At 39.3% G+C, this 19,148-nt stretch overlaps 1 protein-coding gene across 1 annotated transcript; it reads left to right on the forward strand.

Annotated features, from left to right (window-relative positions):
- Positions 1-5,593: 5,593 nt before the first annotated feature.
- LOC127959158 (protein-glutamine gamma-glutamyltransferase 5-like) lies at positions 5,594-14,891 on the forward strand. Its single transcript, XM_052558165.1, has 15 exons — positions 5,594-5,624; positions 6,010-6,189; positions 6,332-6,574; positions 6,897-7,015; positions 7,100-7,228; positions 7,311-7,488; positions 8,472-8,607; positions 10,093-10,196; positions 10,455-10,694; positions 10,775-10,807; positions 11,115-11,147; positions 11,248-11,454; positions 11,911-12,074; positions 12,756-12,886; positions 13,642-14,891. The coding sequence occupies exons 1-15, from the start codon at positions 5,618-5,620 to the stop codon at positions 13,790-13,792; spliced, it is 2,055 nt and encodes a 684-aa protein (XP_052414125.1). The 5' UTR covers positions 5,594-5,617; the 3' UTR covers positions 13,793-14,891.
- The last annotated feature ends 4,257 nt before the right edge of the window (positions 14,892-19,148 follow it).

Genomic DNA, 19,148 nt, shown 5'->3' on the forward strand with positions numbered 1-19,148 from the left:
ATGTTTGCTATCTGTTCACATGCATTCTCCAGCAGAGGGCAGATTAGTTCAGTCATTCACAGCAAAGACTATCAGCTTCATATTCTCTCACATTATTAATAGTTGTGGGAATTGGTAACTGAGATAGGCTATATATCTACCCATTATTAATTCAAGATACACTTAAGATTTGAAATAACATAAGATACTAAGCCTTGTTTTATGGAAAATTATCAAAATTAAGCGAGTCTTAATTAAGCAGTAAAGAGAAAATAATATCCACCATAGAGGCAAGATAAATCACTTATTTTCCATTTGAATTCAAGTTTTGTTTTTAGGTTGCATGGCCTTTGTGTAGAACTCCTGTGGCATTAATCACCAGGATGTTCAGGCCAGCCCTTCATCATAAACTGATAATTTCATCATCTTCTTCACACACTCCAAACTCCCGCGGCTGTGTGTGCGATAGATTGCCAATGCTGGCAGGATTTCTTCATGACAGATCTTCCATGGAAAGTTATATGCAAATATACATGCACACACCCACAAACATGAACAAACAATGCATGTGTTGTCGCTGGGTCGCCTGATTTTGTATAACGTGTAATGTGCTGAAAAGTCTTGACAAAAGTTCAATGTCAAAAAACTACTTCAATTGAGTTTTTATTTTACTCAACACCGTCTGCTCTCAACACAACGCTGGAAGGGCTGGTAATTTAACGAGTTAATTAGATTAATTATTTATGGAGAAAAATAACATGTTCAAATTATTAACGCATTTGATACACCCCAGATCTATGTGGATCATCTGCCATTTCATCCAGTTGATTGTTGACTAATATGAGGCAGAGAAACATTTTACTGCGTGATGGAGCCTAAGAATATCCCTAAAATTCAAGATATGGGGTAAAATGCACCTGTTTGAAATTTTGCCTCATATTTACATCACATAGTTCAATATCACTTGACTGCATATCATGTGATACTCATCTTATACAACAGTTCTTTAAGAAGTTAATAATGTTGTCTGTTTTGCTCAATTTTGCCAACCAAAATATAAAGACAAAATCAAAACTTTTCGTCCCTGAGCAACCCACAGCAGCGTTTTATTTCTTAATCCACGTTTTGAACCAATTTTTGGTGAACCATTTGGCACATTTAACCACTGGCCATAGTCGCGTTGGATTTGAAGTGGTGCTGCACAGACCGATCGGTGTTTGACATCAAAGTTACGCGAGACCAATTCAAAAGCACAAGTAGCCATATGAAGTACAGACCAAAAGTTTGGAAACATTACTATTTTTAATGTTTTTGAAAGAAGTTTATTCTCCTCATCAAGCCTGCATTTATTTGATCAAAAATACAGAGAATAAATGTAATATTGTGACATATTATTACAATTTAAAATAATTGTTTTTAAATTTATTATACTTTAAATTATAATTTATTTCTGTGATGCAAAGCTGAATTTTTAGGATCATTATCACACGATCCTTTAGAAATTATTCTAATCTGATGATTCATTATCAAAGCTAGAAACAGTTCTGCTGCTTAATATTTTTTCAGAACATGTGATACTTTTTTAGGATACTTTGATTACTTAGGATTACTAAGCATTTCATGTTTATTTTCTATAGTTTAATAAATTGTCTTTTTGCAAATTAAGCGGTTGTGTTGCATTCCTTGCTGAGGAATCGTAACCACATATATATATATATATATATATATATATATTGGCATGAAGTTTCATGCAGAATAACAAACAGCAACAGGAGTGCAACATTCTCAAAAAAAAAAAAAAATATGCAGAGGGGACGGCTGCCATAACAAAAGAAAAACATCACTGCAGGCTTCGAACAGGCTGCATTTATGATTTAGGCGATTCAAAAATCTCCAAGATTATTTTAAATAATGATTAAATCCATTTCAAACAACTGTTCAAAAATGAAACTTTAAATGGACTTGAGAACAGGCCATGTGTGTTTTTTTATTGAATGTAACCGACAGGCTGCACTAAGCAGGCATAATGAAATGCGCAAAAAGGCTAGGGCCATTACAAATTTATTGGACAGGAAAACAAGTCGATCAACATTTTCGGGGTCCAGAGCAGAGTGTTTTTTATTCATTATATGTCCAGCTGTTGAGAAGATGCGCTCCGACCGCACTGATGTCCCAGGGACAGGTGCGCGAGGTGGGGGTATTACTGGCAATTTTCCACCACAAAAGCTGGTCGCTGTCAGCTTGCAATGGTCCTTTTCATAACTCAGAATCCTAACCAGATGCTCTATTCGCATTTGGTGTGAACGCAGCATAAGAGGTCTTATATGCGTGTAAAATTGCTGGTATTTTCTGTCTAGCTTTAGCAAGGCATACTGCACTTTTACAATTCTTTATTTTCTTTTTCTGCTTGTTTGTAAGTTTCTTGTCCTCAGCAGCCACCCGCCCCAGCATCTGCTTAAGCGTCTGATTGAAGCGCTCGACCAGGCCGTCCGTTTGAGGGTGGTATACGGTGGTGCGGAGCTGTTTTATCTGGAGAAGCTTGCAGAGGTCAGCCATCACCCGGGACATGAAGGGGGTGCCTTGGTCAGGCAGTATCTGGGATGGTAGGCCGACCCGACTGCTTAGCAGGACGATGGCTTTCGTGGTGGCTTTGCAGAGGGGGATGACCTCAGGGTAGCTGGTGGCGTAGTCCAGGATGACCAGGATGTGTTCGTGTCCCCGGGTGGACTTCGGCAGGTGTCCCACTAGGTCCATTCTTAAACCTGCTCGAAGGGCACCTCAATGATGGGCAGGGGAATCAGCCTACTGACTGGTTGCTGGGTGAACTCCGGCGCCAGACGCTCCTGGACCACCCTTCGGGGAAAGGGCAGTGCTCGCTCCCCAGCCTCCCGGTGTTGGGTGGCCTCCGCCAGCTCGTTGACATTGGTGGGGTTCCACATACCGGCCACCTGCTGGAGAGGGCGGGGAAGGGCCAGTAGGAGGCAGTCCACTACTACCCACTCAGCTACCTGGTGTGCGGTGGGACCCCCGGCCAGAAGCCAGTGTTGGGCGAGGTGTGAGAGGTCAGTCACTTGTGCACGGGCGGGCCGCCGTGGGTTATAGGACCAGTCATGGAACAGTTGGGTGGCGCTAATGGGCGACAGTCCAACCCGCCCCAGGATCCCCTTCTTCAGCTCTTCATATGAACCGCTCCGCTCGGGGGTAAGCATAAAGTATGCCTGTTGCACTTCTCCTATCAGCAATGGTGCCACGATCCGCGCCCACTCGTCCCTGGGCCACGCCTCCCGGGTGGCGATCACCTCGAACATCTGAAGGAATGTCTCGATGTCATCATGCACTGTCATTTTGGGGATGAGCTGGGTAGCCTGGGCTCGGGGGTCAGGTAGGGGCGGCGGCCATGCGGAGCGCAGCGAGCTCTCGTTCCGTTTTACATTGTCGGGAGGACATGTGCTCCATGATCTGTTGCTGGCGGATGCTCACCTCGGTGAAGTGCTTCAGCAGATCTTCCATCGTTGGGGGAGGAGCGCCACCTGGGGAAACAGAAGGGGGTGTGAGCAAAACAATCCAAAAAAGAAAAACGTCCTGGTCGGTAACTTCTTCAATGCAATGCCCGCATTCTCCACCAGTGTGATGGGGTGAAGAAGAACACGACACAAGGATCAAGGTCAGTTCCCCGAAGGGTGGATTTTATTGACAAACATGATGGGGAAATAGCCAATGTGTACATTTTATATATATAAATTTGTCACTTTTTCAAAAAGTGCACCTATACTTCTATACCTCTAAAAGGTGAATATTGTAACATTAAATGTATTTATTAATACCTCCAGTGTGCATTAGTACCTTTTGAAAGAGTACTGCCCCAGTGACAGCTTTTGTATTTTTCATTTTCTGAAATTGTATAGTATTTGATTTGTTTTTGTTGAAACAAGGTCTTTCTGGACCCAGATACCAGAAAAGTTAAACTTTGGATTTGGTGTTTTAACTCGTTTTTTCTGTGACTAATCTAAAAATTTTGTGACACTGCTCTCTCTGATCATTGTTTGGTGTTTTTTTGACTCTTTGCTATCTTGCACTTAAATAGTGCCCAAATCCTATCATTCACCATGTTTTACTAAATTTTTTAATTCTTCTACTTCCCTTTTAATGATGTGTGTCCATCTACTCAAACCTTTAATGCTTTTACAGCCCTTTCCTCTGGTGTCAGTCTCAATAAATATTGGTAACAGCAATCACCTCATTTGATTCAATTGCAGCATTTGACATAGACGTGATCATAAAATCACTTCTGTGATCATATCTGTAATGTAAATACCACAGTTATTTCTCATACATTCAGAGGTAGTTTCATGTCATGTTTTATACAGTATCTCATGACCTCCTTTAACATTGCCTCCTACTTCATGAGAGTGTCATAATCAGAGTACCTCGGAAAATGGGCAGAGTGAATGAGTGATCTTGGAGTGAAACCAAGCACCACACCCCCTCCACCGCTTATCTGTTTTATATATGTGTCGTAAGTTGTTCTATATTCAGTCTCACTGATGTGAGTAAGGGTGTGTAACCTCAGTGATTTAAGGCCCTTTCTGTGACTGTAGACCCAATGACGTGCTTTATAAATGCAGACTTTTCACAGTCCATACAATGCAGAGTAATAAAGCTCTCAAGCATCAATTAAAATAACAACCAATAAATAAATAAATATCACTTCAGGATTCACTAGTAGTAGGCTATTCTCTGAGGGCTGAATCGAACAAAACCCATTTCAACCTAGAACAAAAAAAAAGAGAAGATTGCATTGCATTAAAGAAAACATCTTTCCAAAAGTATTTATTAAAGAAATAAATAGATAAAAAAACTGTATTTGTATTTTCCATTTTTACATCTATTCTCACACTGTAATGCAAAAAGTATTATTTCATTTGTAATTTTACACTAATATAACCTTTTATACTGCCTTTATTTATTCTTCTTTAAATAAAAATAATTTAGTGTATTTTGCTGCGTGTTTTAATTTAAATCACATACTATATTTACACACACATAAAACACACACATTGTTTATGTGTGCACTCTCATAATCCACAATAACCATTAGTTAAAACTACGTTCTGTGGCATAATATCAGATATTATTTTATTATTATACTCTTTCTTAAATGATTGTGGGTTTGGGTCTCTGCGATGACACTCGCTGTAAAGCAAATACAAACGCTGAAAAGGCTCATCCAATCAGATTTGAGGACCAGAAAGAACTCTTGAATGAATGAATGACTGGCTGAATGAATGAACGAACATACAGTACATACAGAAAAAATTAAATAAATAAATATATAAAATAAACAGCATATGTTAATATGATGAGGACATGGAAAATATCCTGCATTGTTGGGATAGGGCATTTGTAGATGACACAGATGTCTGGGCTTGCACATTCTGTATCCACCTGCTGAAACAGTTCTCACGTATGTACGATTGCGTAATTGTTTGAGGTGTAGGTTCTTTTGATTGTAACATTGCGTGTCTTTACGTGAATGTGGTCTGGCAACTTTGGTGAACAGGGAGGGGCAGAAGGATTGCATATAAAAAGCACTATAAACAAAGAATTTGAATCAAACAGCAAACCACAGCCCTGCATCATGGATGGTGAGCTTTTAAATGTTTTAATGATTTCTGGGTATTATGAATTATTATTATAATATATTTTTTATTCGTTTTGCTAAACCTCTTAACAATAAGTTACTGAGTTACATTTATTAGCCTATTGCATTTAATCTTTTCTTAAAACAATCATACTATTTTACTTAAATAAATGATTAATTAATTGCTATTTTCTTCAAACACTTAAACATAATTAAGCTCTATTTCTGTTTGCTTAAAAACAGCTTTTTTGAAGATAATTTAGAACAATGTTTATTCGAAAATGTAATTATTTAAAAAGTATTATCAAAAATACATTTTAAATGACTTATATTTTTCCATAAAAACATTTGCAGCTGCCTCAGATGTAATTTGTTCATTTTTGACACAGAGTTCAAACTTCGAAGTGTAGACCTGCAACAGGTGCAAAACCAGATCCGACACAAGACCGACGGTCTGAGTTCCAGCACTCTGGTTCTGCGGAGAGGACAAGCGTTCACAATGCTAATGAGCTACGAAGGGCGGCCATTCGATCCGATGAAGGAAAATCTGATCTTCCGAATTGTTCTAGGTATGTTTGTGCATTTGTGTGTGAGGTGGTTTGGTTTTGCCTACATTTTATGAGGACCAAATGTCCTGGCATAATTTTTTTTTTTTAATTTTACAGCAATATAGGCGATGTATAAGTACCCACTCCTCTCTCCTCACCACAGGTCCACTGTCTGTGGAGGTCCCGGTCACCAGACTCGGACAGCCCTCTCTGAATCAATGGAGCGCTGTTCTGGAGAGGAGCTTCCCGAACCCGACTGGACCCCGTGCTCTTTTAGTATCACTGTCCACCCCTGCGTCTGCTTCTGTCGGAGTCTACACACTCCAGCTGAGAGTCGAGACCCGTGTGACTGTGAAAACACACCTGCTCGGCCAGTTCACACTCCTCTGCAACCCCTGGAGCCAAGGTGAGTCCTGTCTGTGTGTCCATACAAAACCTAATGCCTTGATAGTATGCTGTTACATGGCAGGCTGAAAAATGTTTTTTGCTGCAATCATTCTAATATGCTGATTTGCTTTACTGTTTGCTTCATATTTTGTGACACATCTTATTTTTCAGGATTCTTTGGTGAATAGAAAGTTCAAAACAGCAGCATTTATTTGAAATCTATTTATGCATCCTTGCTGAAAAATTGTATTGTAATAGTGTAATTTAACATAGCTTTTGCTGTTATTTTATCAGCTGCTAAAATCACAATAAAACAAACAAACGGTTGTGCTTTTCTGCAGCTGATTCAGTGTTCCTGCAGTCTGAGGATTTGAGGACTGAATATGTCATGAGTGATATTGGCCTGCTGTTTAAAGGCAGCCCCGGGAACATCGTCTCCAGACCCTGGTCATTTGATCAGGTGAGATGTTTGACCATTGACTGACAGCTCAGCACTGAACAAAGACTTCACTTTAACTCCTGTCATGCATAAATGTGTTTTCAGTATGAAAAAGGGATACTGGACATCTGTATGAAATTGCTGCAGGAGAGTCCTCAACATCAAGCAGATATGGGTAAAGATCTACTCAACCGCAGTAATCCGGTTTACATCGGCCGCGTGATCTCAGCGATGGTGAGGATCTGCTCTCATTCTCTCCTCTCTGCTCTCTCGATCTCTCCATGTATTAATATAGTCTCTCTGTCTTTCTAAACAGGTGAACTCTAATGATGATAAAGGGGTGTTAATGGGAAAGTGGTCAGGTGACTACAAAGATGGTGTCAACCCTTCACAGTGGACCGGCAGTGCAGATATTCTCAGGATTTGGGCGGAAACACAATTCAGGCCTGTGAAATACGGACAGTGCTGGGTGTTTGCTGCTGTCATGTGTACAGGTGGGACAAATATAACTTTTTTTTTTTAAGAATGTTTTAAATTGTTCAAAAGTGACAGTAATTCCATTTATGATGTTACAAAAGATTTCTGTTTCAAATAAAATCTGTTCTTTTGAACTTTCTGTTCATCAAAGGATCCTGAAAAATAAAATGTATCACAGTTTCTACAAAAATATTCCGTAGGACGGTTCAGTGTATTAGAATGGTTTCTGAAGGATCATATGAGACTTAAGACGGAAGTAATGATGCTGAAAATCAGCTTTGATCACAGAAATAAATGATAATTTACAACATATTCAAGTGGAACAATTTTATTTTAAATCGTAATAATATTTCACAATATTACTGTTAACTGTGTTTTTAATCAAATAAATCCTGTAAGAGACTTATTTAAAAAAAACCTTACTGACCCCAGTCTTTTAAATGTTAGTGAGTGTGTGTGTGTGTGTGTATGTGTACTTGTTTTTCTATTCTGGTAGGGACTTAAACCTGAATACACACAGACTCATGGGGACTCGTGTCACGGTGGGGACCTAAATTGAGGTCCCCACGGGTAAACAAGCTAATAAATTACAAAGAATGAAGTTTTCTTGAAAATCTAAAAATGCAGAAAGTTTCCTGTGAGGGTTAGGTTTAGGGGTAGGGTTGGTGAAGGGCGATAGAAAATACGGTCTGTACAGTATAAAAACCATTACGCCTATGGAGAGTCCCCACAAGGATATCTGACCAGACAGTGTGTGTGTGTGTGTGTGTGTGTGTGTGTGTGCTTTAAAGGGTTCATTTACTTAAATATCTCACAGTTTCATTGAGCACTTTGTCACACAGTGATAGTGAATGGTGATGTAGAATACCACACTCAAAAAAGGCTAATTTCTTTTGGTGTTTCATGGACTGAACAAAAATAATCACAAACAATGACATTATGTGGTAATTTAATTTGTGCTGTTGATTAACAATATTAAATGCATTTGTTTGTGTAATAGTAATGAGAGCTCTTGGCATTCCGACTCGAGTCGTCACCAACTTCAACTCCGCTCACGACACAAACAGAAATATGGTGATTGAAGAATATTACAATGAGATGGGGGAAAAATTGCCTATCAGCAGAGATAGCATCTGGTAAGTTATGCTAAAATCCATATTTCCAAAATACTGTGAAAATAGTAATATTATTACAATTTAAAATAGCTGTTTTCTAGGTGAATATATGTTAAAATGTAATTTATTCCATTCTTATATTCCATTTACATTACATTTACATTTAGTCATCTAGCAGATGCTTTTATCCAAAGTGACTTACAAATGAGGACAATGGAAGCAATCAAAATCAACAAAAGAGCAATGATATGCATGGGAAGAGCAAACGATTTGGTTTGATGAAACCACAAGCAGTTCTGTCTTGGCAAGGTTGAGTTGAAGGTGATGGCCTTCATCCAGGAAGAAATGTCTGTTAGACAAGCTGAGATGCGAGCAGCTATCATCAGATCATCTCGATGGAATGAGAGGTAGAGTTGAGTGTCATCAGCATAGCAGTGGTATGAAAAGCAATGTTTCTGAATGACAGAACCTAATGATGCCATGTAGACAGAGAAGAGAAGTGGTCCAAGAACTGAGCCCTGAGGCACACCACTAGTTAGATGTTGGACACCTCACCTCTCAAAGAAACCTTGAAGGACCTATCTGATAGGTACTGTAAGACTTAAACCACTGGAGTGCGGTTCCTGAGATGCCCTTTGTCAGTAGTGTTGATAGGAGGATCTGGTGGTTAACCATGTCAAAAGCAGCGGACAGATCAAGCAGGATAAGTATTGAAGATTTGGATTCTGCTCTTGCCAGTCTTAGGGCTTCAATAACTGAGAGCAAGGCAGTCTCAGTTTAATGTCCACTTCTGAAACCAGACTGGTCCCTGTCAAGTTGGTTGCTGTCGAGGAGGTTGTTCTGTGTGAGAAATGCAGAGACTTGGTTGGACACAGCTCGTTAAAGTGTTTTTGCAATGAAAGGCAAAAGGGAAACCGTTCTGTAGTTCTCTAAAAGAGATGGGTTGAGGGTGGGTTTCTTAAATACGAGCCTGTAAAAACACCAGTGTGAAGAGATGTGTTAATGATGTGAGTGAGTGCAGGTACAACTGCAGGAGAAATGGTTTGAAGGAGATGAGATGGAATAGGATCAAGCAGACAAGTAGTAGGATTATATGCTGATTTACTGCTCAAGAAACATTTCTGATTTTTATCAATATGCAAAAAAATTGTGCTGCTTCATATTTTTGTGGAAACTGTGATATATTTATTTTTCATGATTCTTTGATGAATAGAAAGTTCAGAAGAAAAGCATTTTTTTGGAAATATAAATATTTTGTAACACTTTAAATGCCTTTTGTTTTAATTTAATGCAGAAGCTGAAGAAGAAAAAAAAATATATAATACATTCTTTCTTCTGAATTTTTGTAATCTTTAGTCCTTTAATGTTTTACCTTTGCTTCAGTAAACACGTCTGCATCATTATTAGGCTACAGTGTACATAACAATCATGATCTGGATGCATTAAAGAAGGAACAATTAATTTTTTCAGGATTTTTATAAGTTTAATGTGATTGGTCTTTTTCAGGAACTTCCATGTGTGGGTGGAGAGTTGGATGAAGAGACCTGATCTGGGTCGAGGTTATGACGGATGGCAGGTTCTCGACCCCACGCCACAAGAGACAAGCGCAGGTCTGTCAATAAAGCAAATTATACAAGGCTTATGCATATGGAATTCTCATGTGTTTTTTTTATTCCTGCTGAAAAGAAAAGTTTCTCATAGGCTGGTTTAAGCTGGTTAGTTCTGATCTGGTGGGCCAGTTTAGTTGTGGGCTTTGTTCCAAAACCTAGTGAGCTGCCTACATAGCATGCCATTGTTTTTATCCAAATCATGCTATTTTTTGAGTGACTGGATAATAATGATGCTTAAACATCAATATTCTTTCACAGATATGTTCCGCTGTGGCCCTGCTGCTGTAACAGCCATTTATCAAAGGCAGGTGAATGCGCAGTATGATGTGCCATTCGTTTATGCTGCAGTGAATGGGAATGTGCACACAGTAATAATCAGAAATGGGAAAGTATTATCAACCAGCATTGATAAACGCAGAGTTGGAGCTCTGATCTGCACCAAACATCCAGGATCCATGCGCATGCAGGACATCACGTCTGAATACAAAAATGAGATGGGTAAGAGACAAAAAAATACATAATACATACCATTAAATTTCTGCTAGTTTAATCCAAAGATTTCCTTCTTCCACACTTAGATGACAGCAGAGGTAATGAACTGAGCACTGATGGTAAGTCACTTAATTTATCATTTTTGTAAACTGACATATGTAATCCATCTGACTAGAATCAGAATCTGAAAAACAGTAATAACAATAATAATAAATAAATGAAAATACATGTGTGTGTGTGTGTGTGTGTATATATATGCACACACATATATACAACAAACTGAGAAGGAAGAGTGACAAGTAATAATAAAAAATAAAAAAAAAACTTTGCACCTACGTATATGATTTTGATCATAAATATTAATTTTTTTTTTTTTTATTTAAATATATATTTTTTTATCTGCTTAAAAAAAAAACTCTATTCCAGCTCGCAGAGGTGAAGGTACTGCAGGAATAGTGGGTAAGTTCTAGCATTTGATTTTCCATTTCTTTGTTTGTTTGAGTACTATATGACTGAATGCAGCGATCAAACATTTCATTTACCATGTCCTTGCATGCAGCACCTCAGGGCCTTGAAGTCTCTCTCCAGCTTCTGAAAGCCCCTGTAGTTGGCGAAAACATTTCTTTCAACGTCATAATCACAAACAAAGTCGCTGTTCCGAAACTTCTGAGAAAACATTTGAACGCTCAGAATAAGGAGTACCACTGCAATCCCACTGGAGCCTTCTGGGAGGCGCATGATGACATGAAGATCGGCCCGAAAGAAAGTAAGAGTCCTGCAAACTATGGTGAAAAATAAATAAATAAATAAATATAGCGAAAAAATATATAAAATAAAATAATATATATATAGTTTGATTAAAAAATTAAATATAAAGGCATTCTGAAGAGAAGCTGGATGTCACTCACATGTATTTATTGAGATAACATGATCAAATTATAGTCTACTACTGTCTGAAACGTTCATCATGGAATGCACACTGCATACTGTTCATTTACTTTTTTTTTTAAATAGTGGGCTGTGCACATTGTGCAGTAAGCTAATATTACATTCTGAACACAGTCAGTATGGATAACACATATACTTCCAAGTCTCAGAGTGTAAAAACACCCATATGGGGATATTATTGGATCATATGATTTTGAATGCCAAATGGTAGCGAACTGACTCAGTAGGAATTGCTCAGTCAAATCCATGATCCCTGTTTCTTGTACTCCACCAGCTGTGACTATGAAACACGAGATCTCCTTCAAGGAGTACATGCGGAAGGAGACTGAGGAGGATTCTCTGGTTAACCTGGCTGTGGTTATTGAGGATGTGAAGTCTCAAGAGAGAGTGCTGGCTTCAGAAGAGTTCAACATCCGCACCCCTTCCCTCAATATACAGGTATATGCTGGCCCAATCCATGTTGCCATTTAATGTTGTTGTTTAAAAAAGTCAGCATGACTCGATCAATCACTTAGGACAAAACAGAGTCCCCTCCTGGTTGAGAATGCAGTTAGTAAGTTGAAAAGACAAGTCATTTGTTTAGTTACAAATTAAACCATTTTCAGATTATTTTTAAGACCTACTTAATAAAGACATGCATCAATCCAAAATCATAGATCCTATGTGGGAAAGATTGTGAAAACACTTAACTTGAGACTTTTATATATAATGCATTATAAACATATTTTTATTGCATTAGTTATAGCTTGTGATACATGTTTTAATGCATTGCATGATCTTATGAATAACTGTAACCACAGTAATATTAAATTATAATTTTTTTTATTCATTGTTACGCCTTGTAAAACAGGCCTAATGTAATAGAATACATAACAAACAACTAATTTCTATGGAAGCCCATTTTCACCACAAGATAAATGTTTTATTTGTTATCTTACAATTCTTACTTCTAACAATAATTGTAAATTAATAATTATAAAAATATTAAAATGCATGTTAATTTTGGTTACAATTATTTATGGAAATGTATCATTATAACATACAAATATACAAACATACTTTATAATGCATTAAACATGAAGCCTAAGATTTATTTTATTTTTGCTTTTATTATTTCAGGTTCAGAATGAGTATGTGGTCATCAACATGCAGCAAGAGGCCACAGTGACCTTCACTAACCCATTCAGCACTGCAGTGAGCGGTGAACTGACTGTGGCATGTTCAGGACTTCAGGAGAAGGTTCAAACAAGGTACATGAAGTCTTTTATTTCTGAGCAAAATGAATACAATCACCAAATGAATACAAACATCATCATGCAACTAAATGACTGTTATGAAACAGGTTTCCCAAACACGCCCCATCAGTCAATGGCCAAACAAACAGAATGTTTATGAAGTGTCAGATATATACTTTTCAGAAGAATCAGCCTATAAATGTCTCCGCATTATTAGCTTGAGTATTTTAATATATATAAAAATTACACATCCATATTCATCCATTTCTATCCACACTCATTTCCCACTATCTCATGTTGAAATCTGACAACTCCTTTCCAAATGTATAAACAGTGACTACAGTACAGTTTCCACTACAGTGCAGTAAAACTATGGTTACTGTGATGTATTTTTGTGTACATACCTGAAGAGTGAGTCTGTGTGAAAAAGTCGCTGATGGGCGTCAAACAGTTGAGTTCATTCAGACGTACAGTATGTGTTCATTGGGAGGGAGTACACAGTGTACAGCTGTGTCTTATTAAAAGTCATGCACTTGTCCAGCAGCATTTCTGAATCACAGGTTATTTCAGTTTCTGTGTGTATGTGTATCGCAGAATCTCTGGTGTAAGTTTAAACTGTAGATTTGCCCCAGTATACAGACCTACAAATTAACCTCTGTGTAATAAACCACTTACGCTAAACATGTGCAGCATTAATAGTGACGCTTGTAACAGTAAGAGTGATGCTGTCCTGTTGTTTCTCCCTAAATGTCCTGTTCCTTATATTTCAGGCTTATGATCCAGCCTCGAGAAACCATGAGGATGCCCATTAATTTCACTCCCAGGATGGCGGGTGCCAGGATGCTTTACGCTAGTTTAGTGTTGATGAATCCTCCCACCATCCTGCACGGATTCAAGACTATCAATGTTCAAGCATCTTAGAGTCAAACAACTTTAGAAAGAATTGTGAACCCTCTTACTTTTAATGCTCCTCTAATACATTATGTGAATTCTTCTAAAATACGTATAATGTGTCCAACACTTTTCAACAAGTCAGTATTAGAAATGTTTTCTCTGTTGTGAACTAATCTGTCCTCTGCTGGAAAATGCATGTGAGGAGATCGCAAACAAGTATAACACATGGACATATGTATTTTTTTGGCTAAATAATCTTGAATACTGATCAGAGTGAATCAAATCAAAAAAAAAAAAAAATTTTTACTTTTTTTTTTACAGTTATGTTTACAGTGTAAAAAAACTAAAAGCAATAAAGGTGTTTCAGAGGCTAGTTTAGTAAAAAAAAAAAAAAAAACATTAAAGAGAGAGAGAGAGTGAGAAATAGTAATGATGGTAATACCACAAACTAAGGCAAAAACACTGCAAAAAAATAAATAAAAAAAAAAACCTACAGAGCCCTGCACATGACACGCAGGAAAAAATATAAGACTAAATTGTGCGCACAATTTACTAAATTGTTTCCTCAATGTACTAAAACGTACGCACGATTACTATTGCGTACACTTGATTTATAAATTGTGCGCACATTTACTAATTCGTTCCCTCGATTTGCTAAATCGTGCGCACAATTTATAAATCAAGCGAACGCAATAGTAAATCGAGGGAACGCAATAGTTATCGTGTGCACGTTTTAGTAAATTGAGGGAACGAACTAGTAAATAGTGCGCACAATTTTATTTTTTTTTCTTGCATTTCATGTGCGGGGTTCTGTAAAAACTTCCTCAATATGTGAAAAAAATAATAATCTGCTAAAGGGGCAAGAAAAAAATATTTTCCTATTTCCCCTTTAAATTATTATTAGTAGGCTAGTAGTAGTAGTAGTAGTATCGCCACTATTTATTTATTTTTACCTTGTTGCAAAGGCAAAAACGAACCAAGGTTTGATACCTTTTTCTCAGAAAAAAAAGAGATTGTCTTATGTTATTACCAAGTAAATGTATCTTTATTTAAGAATGTATAGATATTGTTACTGAAAAGCCTGTGAAAATATCCTAAGTAATTAAACACTCTTTGTAAGCTGCTCCAGGACTGTAGTCTTCTCTGTGTTCTTGGTGTTGTGTTGTCCTCTGACAGCAGATGTAGCGTTTATTGATCCGTCAGCAGCAAACTCACAGTTTATCTGGAACAACAAGTGTGATAAACCTGAACATGAATTATAGAAATACAAAGCGTGATGATTTTTGAGCTGTGTGGTCATGTGCACAAGAAGAGAAGAAGATATGCTGTTGTTGAATGTTTGCTAAAACACAGAGAGACATATATTCAGTACCATTTTTCATGTTCTAAATACCAGATAACAGTTTAACTGACAGTTATTAATGATGAGCCAATTCAAACTATAATAAGAAGTAATAAAATACTATTTGGTGGTTGTTTTAGGCAAAACTGCTATGATATTAATCACTCGTTCATATGTCTAAATTCAGTCAGTCGTCTTAACCTGTTAACTTTTAGTAATAAAGTTGACAACTTATTATCTCATAATTCAGATTTATGTTATTTATTTATGTCTTTATTTATGTATTTATGTCATTATTTAGACTGTCATATTTATGATTTTTAAAATGCAATTGACTTCAATGTCACAATGTAAATATTTTGTTATGACTTAGTATCTCATAATTTATAAAGCATGACTGTCACAATACTGCTATGTTAATTATGAGTCATAATAATGGCTTTAAACTTTATGTAATCATTTTTTAATTTTAATATAATTTTGTCATACTGTTAACCTTTTATAACAATTTCAGCCTTTTATCTCATGAATATGAAATTTATCTCATAATTGTGATTTGCCATATCATGTTTTGTTTTTCCTTATGTGGAAGAAATAAGCTTCTGTAGTCTCCAGTGCACTTTGCAAGAGTGTTTGTGTGGTGCATCAAGTTCTCTTAAGACGTTTTGCTTTATAGTATGCTGTCTTTGTAGGCAGCGGTCCCCGAAACTCCTCTTGAAACTGTTTCCATCCAGAGGAAAGACAGAACGACTTGAGCCGTAATTTAATGTAAGCATTCAATTAACCACAGGCGCTAACAGTTACTTTTGTTCTATCTGACATCACATGCATTCATATTAAAATGCATTATGTTTCTTTTTTCTTTTCCCATACCTCATGGTAATTAATGGCACAAATTGCAACAGCTCCTGTAGCTAAATGTAGGACACAGCAGGTGATAGCTCAACTATTTTAAAACATGCATAGAAATTCTCCTGTTGATTATCTGCTGTTCATTATGTAAAGATCCAGCTCACATGCACCAGCCGAGCAAATACCTTTGAGAGAAACAAGCATGCATGCAGACTCTGGCTCCCCCTGTGACTGCTCTTCTGCAGTGCACTGAGGATGCAGATGTGTGCCGACTGAAGGACGGCCGGTGCCCTGCTCCTCTCCAGGTGCCAGTGATGAATGTCATGGCTAATTTTAAACACCATGAATTGCTGGAAGTGGAGCACAGTTCGGCCATTTACAGAGCACCTGGACTGCATTACATTGCCTTTAAAACACACAGATTTTCGTTTTCCTGCTAATTTGCTCATTTTATTACTCTTATGTACTAAAATCAAACAATGCAACACAAATCTATAGCATGTAATAAACATGAATGAACATCAAAAGGCTTCTTGTTTCAACTGTCAAAGTTCTCAGTACACACCATTTTTCAAGAGTAAAAGAGTAAAATCATCCCATTTTTCCCATTATTATGAGGTGTTGGCCATGTAATCACAGCCTGAAGTCCTGGAGTTTTTTTCTTCTTTAGTTGGTCCTCTGTGTTGCTTGATTGAAATTCTCTCTGGCAGTTTCACACGGGTCAAAATGAACCCACCTTTGCCTGGTAATGGTCATTCCCATAAGAGATCCAGTTCTCCTCTATCAGCACTGATGAAACCAGACGTGTGTGTGTGTGTGTGTGTGTGTGTCCTGCTCGACACAAGGCATGTACATCTGGCATAAAGGAGGAAAAGAAGGAGAACTGGTTAAAATGCATGAGTTTTACTCCAGCTCAGTTGAGCAGAACTGTGCTTCCCAAAAGCATTGTAATTAGTGATCTCTGAAATCTACACTACAATACAATCAAGGTTTTACAGAATGGCTACTTTTCTAAATTTCTGCTTATTATTTACTTCTTTTTCGTTACATATTTGTGCATCAGAAACAAAAGCAAATTGACATCAAATATGCTTTTATTGACACTTTTATTGATTTTAATTGTGATTAATGTGAAATGAACAGTTTAAATGAACAGAAATGCATTGCACTAAAAATGAAAATAAAATCATGTGTTCCTCTTCAGGAACTTGGGCTGCATCGAACAACGCTTTGGGGAACACGCTTAGTGTAAGCGAGTCTGAATATCGTGTGTAATCAGTCCAGTGGAAGAGTGTGACGTCACAGACGAGGTGACGTAAGCGACCAGGAAGCTATAAAGCACGTGCCGCGCAGCAAGTGCTCTGTGTGTGAATGTCACTTGTTTGTCTTGTGAGTCTTATTTACTGTTGTCTGTCCAGTTAGAGCTCCAAGTCATGCCGAAGAGCAAGGCGAAATCCAAGCATACTGATGGTGATTCCAAATCACGTTATAGGTTGTGTGTTCCTCCCTGCCCGCGATATATAACGGGTGGGGATACACACAGCTTATCCGTGGTATGCCTGGGAGCGAAGCACGCTGAGTCGGCTCTCGAGGGGGCACTGTGAGTTTATGTCGGTGCGGCTGCTTGGTTCCCGGAGGGGGCCTTCGCCAGCATTCTCCGCGGTGCTGGTCCCGCTTCTGCAGAGGCAGAAAGGGGGCTACATTCATGGGGTTTGCAAGTGGATTTGGTGGAGGGAATGGGGACGGGCCAGTCCCTTTCTCCTTCCACTTCCGACAGATCCGGCGCCCAATCCCTGGAGTCGGAAGCACGCTCTGCAGTTCCTTCCACCCAGGGAGAGGGATCGATGCTCTGCCTCTCTTCCTCCGAGGAGGTTGATGTAGAGTCGGTTGACAGGGATTCGCCACCCCATTCGCCGCAATAAGAGGAGCTCTTGGAGGTGGTTACTCGCGCGGTGGCCAAATTAAGCATTGAGTGGCCTGCCGAAAAAACGACCAAACCACAGCGAAGCAATCTCGATGAACGCTTCCTGCGCGCGAGTCAGCCACTTCCCAGCCAGGGCCTACCATTCTTTCCCGACCTGCATGATCAGACCCCCATTTTCAGACGCCTCTACATCCCCTCGTCTGACTACTATGGCAATGTAGTGGGGATGGGAGAGCACGGTTATAGGGCGATGCCCCGGGTGGAACAGGCGCTCGCGAGCTATCTGTCCCCCGGCGCAGCATCGTCTCTGAAGGCCCCGGCATTGCCCCTCAAAGCCACTCAGAACAACATCGGCTTTGGCAAAGGGTATGTGGCTGCAGGTCAGGCTGGTGCGTGTCTGCACACCATGGCAGTGTTACAGGCATACCAAGCCAACCTGCTTAAAGAGCTAGATGATGGAGAGGAGATCAAGTCCCATGATATATCAGAACTAAGAAGGACTGATGATCTCTCCCTCCGCCTCATGGACGCCCCAATTCAGCCGACTGGCCTGTTCAGCGACGCAATCAATTCTGTCGTCGACAGGTTTCAGGAGGCCTGCAAACAAGCTGCGGCGTTCCATAAGTTCCTCCCTCGTCACTCTCTCGGGGCATCTGGGCGGGAGATGCCCCAGCCGCACCCTAGCTCCTCTTATCACGAGGCCCAGAAACAGAGCGTCGCCTCTCGTGCTCCTCCACGTCGGGAACGAGAGTCCCAACGCTCTCGGCCGAGGTCTTCTAAGCCTAAACAAGATCTTAGGGCAGTCATAGAAGCTAAGAAGTCCTCGGACAAGAAACCCTGACGCCAAAAGCCCAGGGTTTCAGATGGCAGCCTCTGCTGGGGTAGAGCGATACACACCACAGTACACGGTACCCGTCTTGCCTCAGCGCCTTCTGGGGGCTGATCTGCCAACCCTGCCAGTGTTCCAGGGTGCAGTGGTCCCCAGCAAGCATCGGTCTCAGTATCTTCCGCCCGTGCGCGTAGTGGGGCTGAGACGCTTGACGCCCCTACGGGGGCCTCTTACACCAAAAGTCTGTCTCGAGAGACTGATTCCCTTAGTAGATTATTTAGCAGCGTGGAAACTACTGCCAAATGTATCTCAATGGGTCCTGCACACAGTAGAAAAAGGCTACCGTATTCAGTTCGGCTCTGCGCCGCCAATATTCAACGGGGTCATCCCGACGATAGTCAGCCCCAGGCAAGGTCTGGTTATGGAACAGGAATTG

Source organism: Carassius gibelio, chromosome B6 (assembly GCF_023724105.1).
Source record: "Carassius gibelio isolate Cgi1373 ecotype wild population from Czech Republic chromosome B6, carGib1.2-hapl.c, whole genome shotgun sequence".
Lineage (NCBI taxonomy): Eukaryota > Metazoa > Chordata > Actinopteri > Cypriniformes > Cyprinidae > Carassius > Carassius gibelio.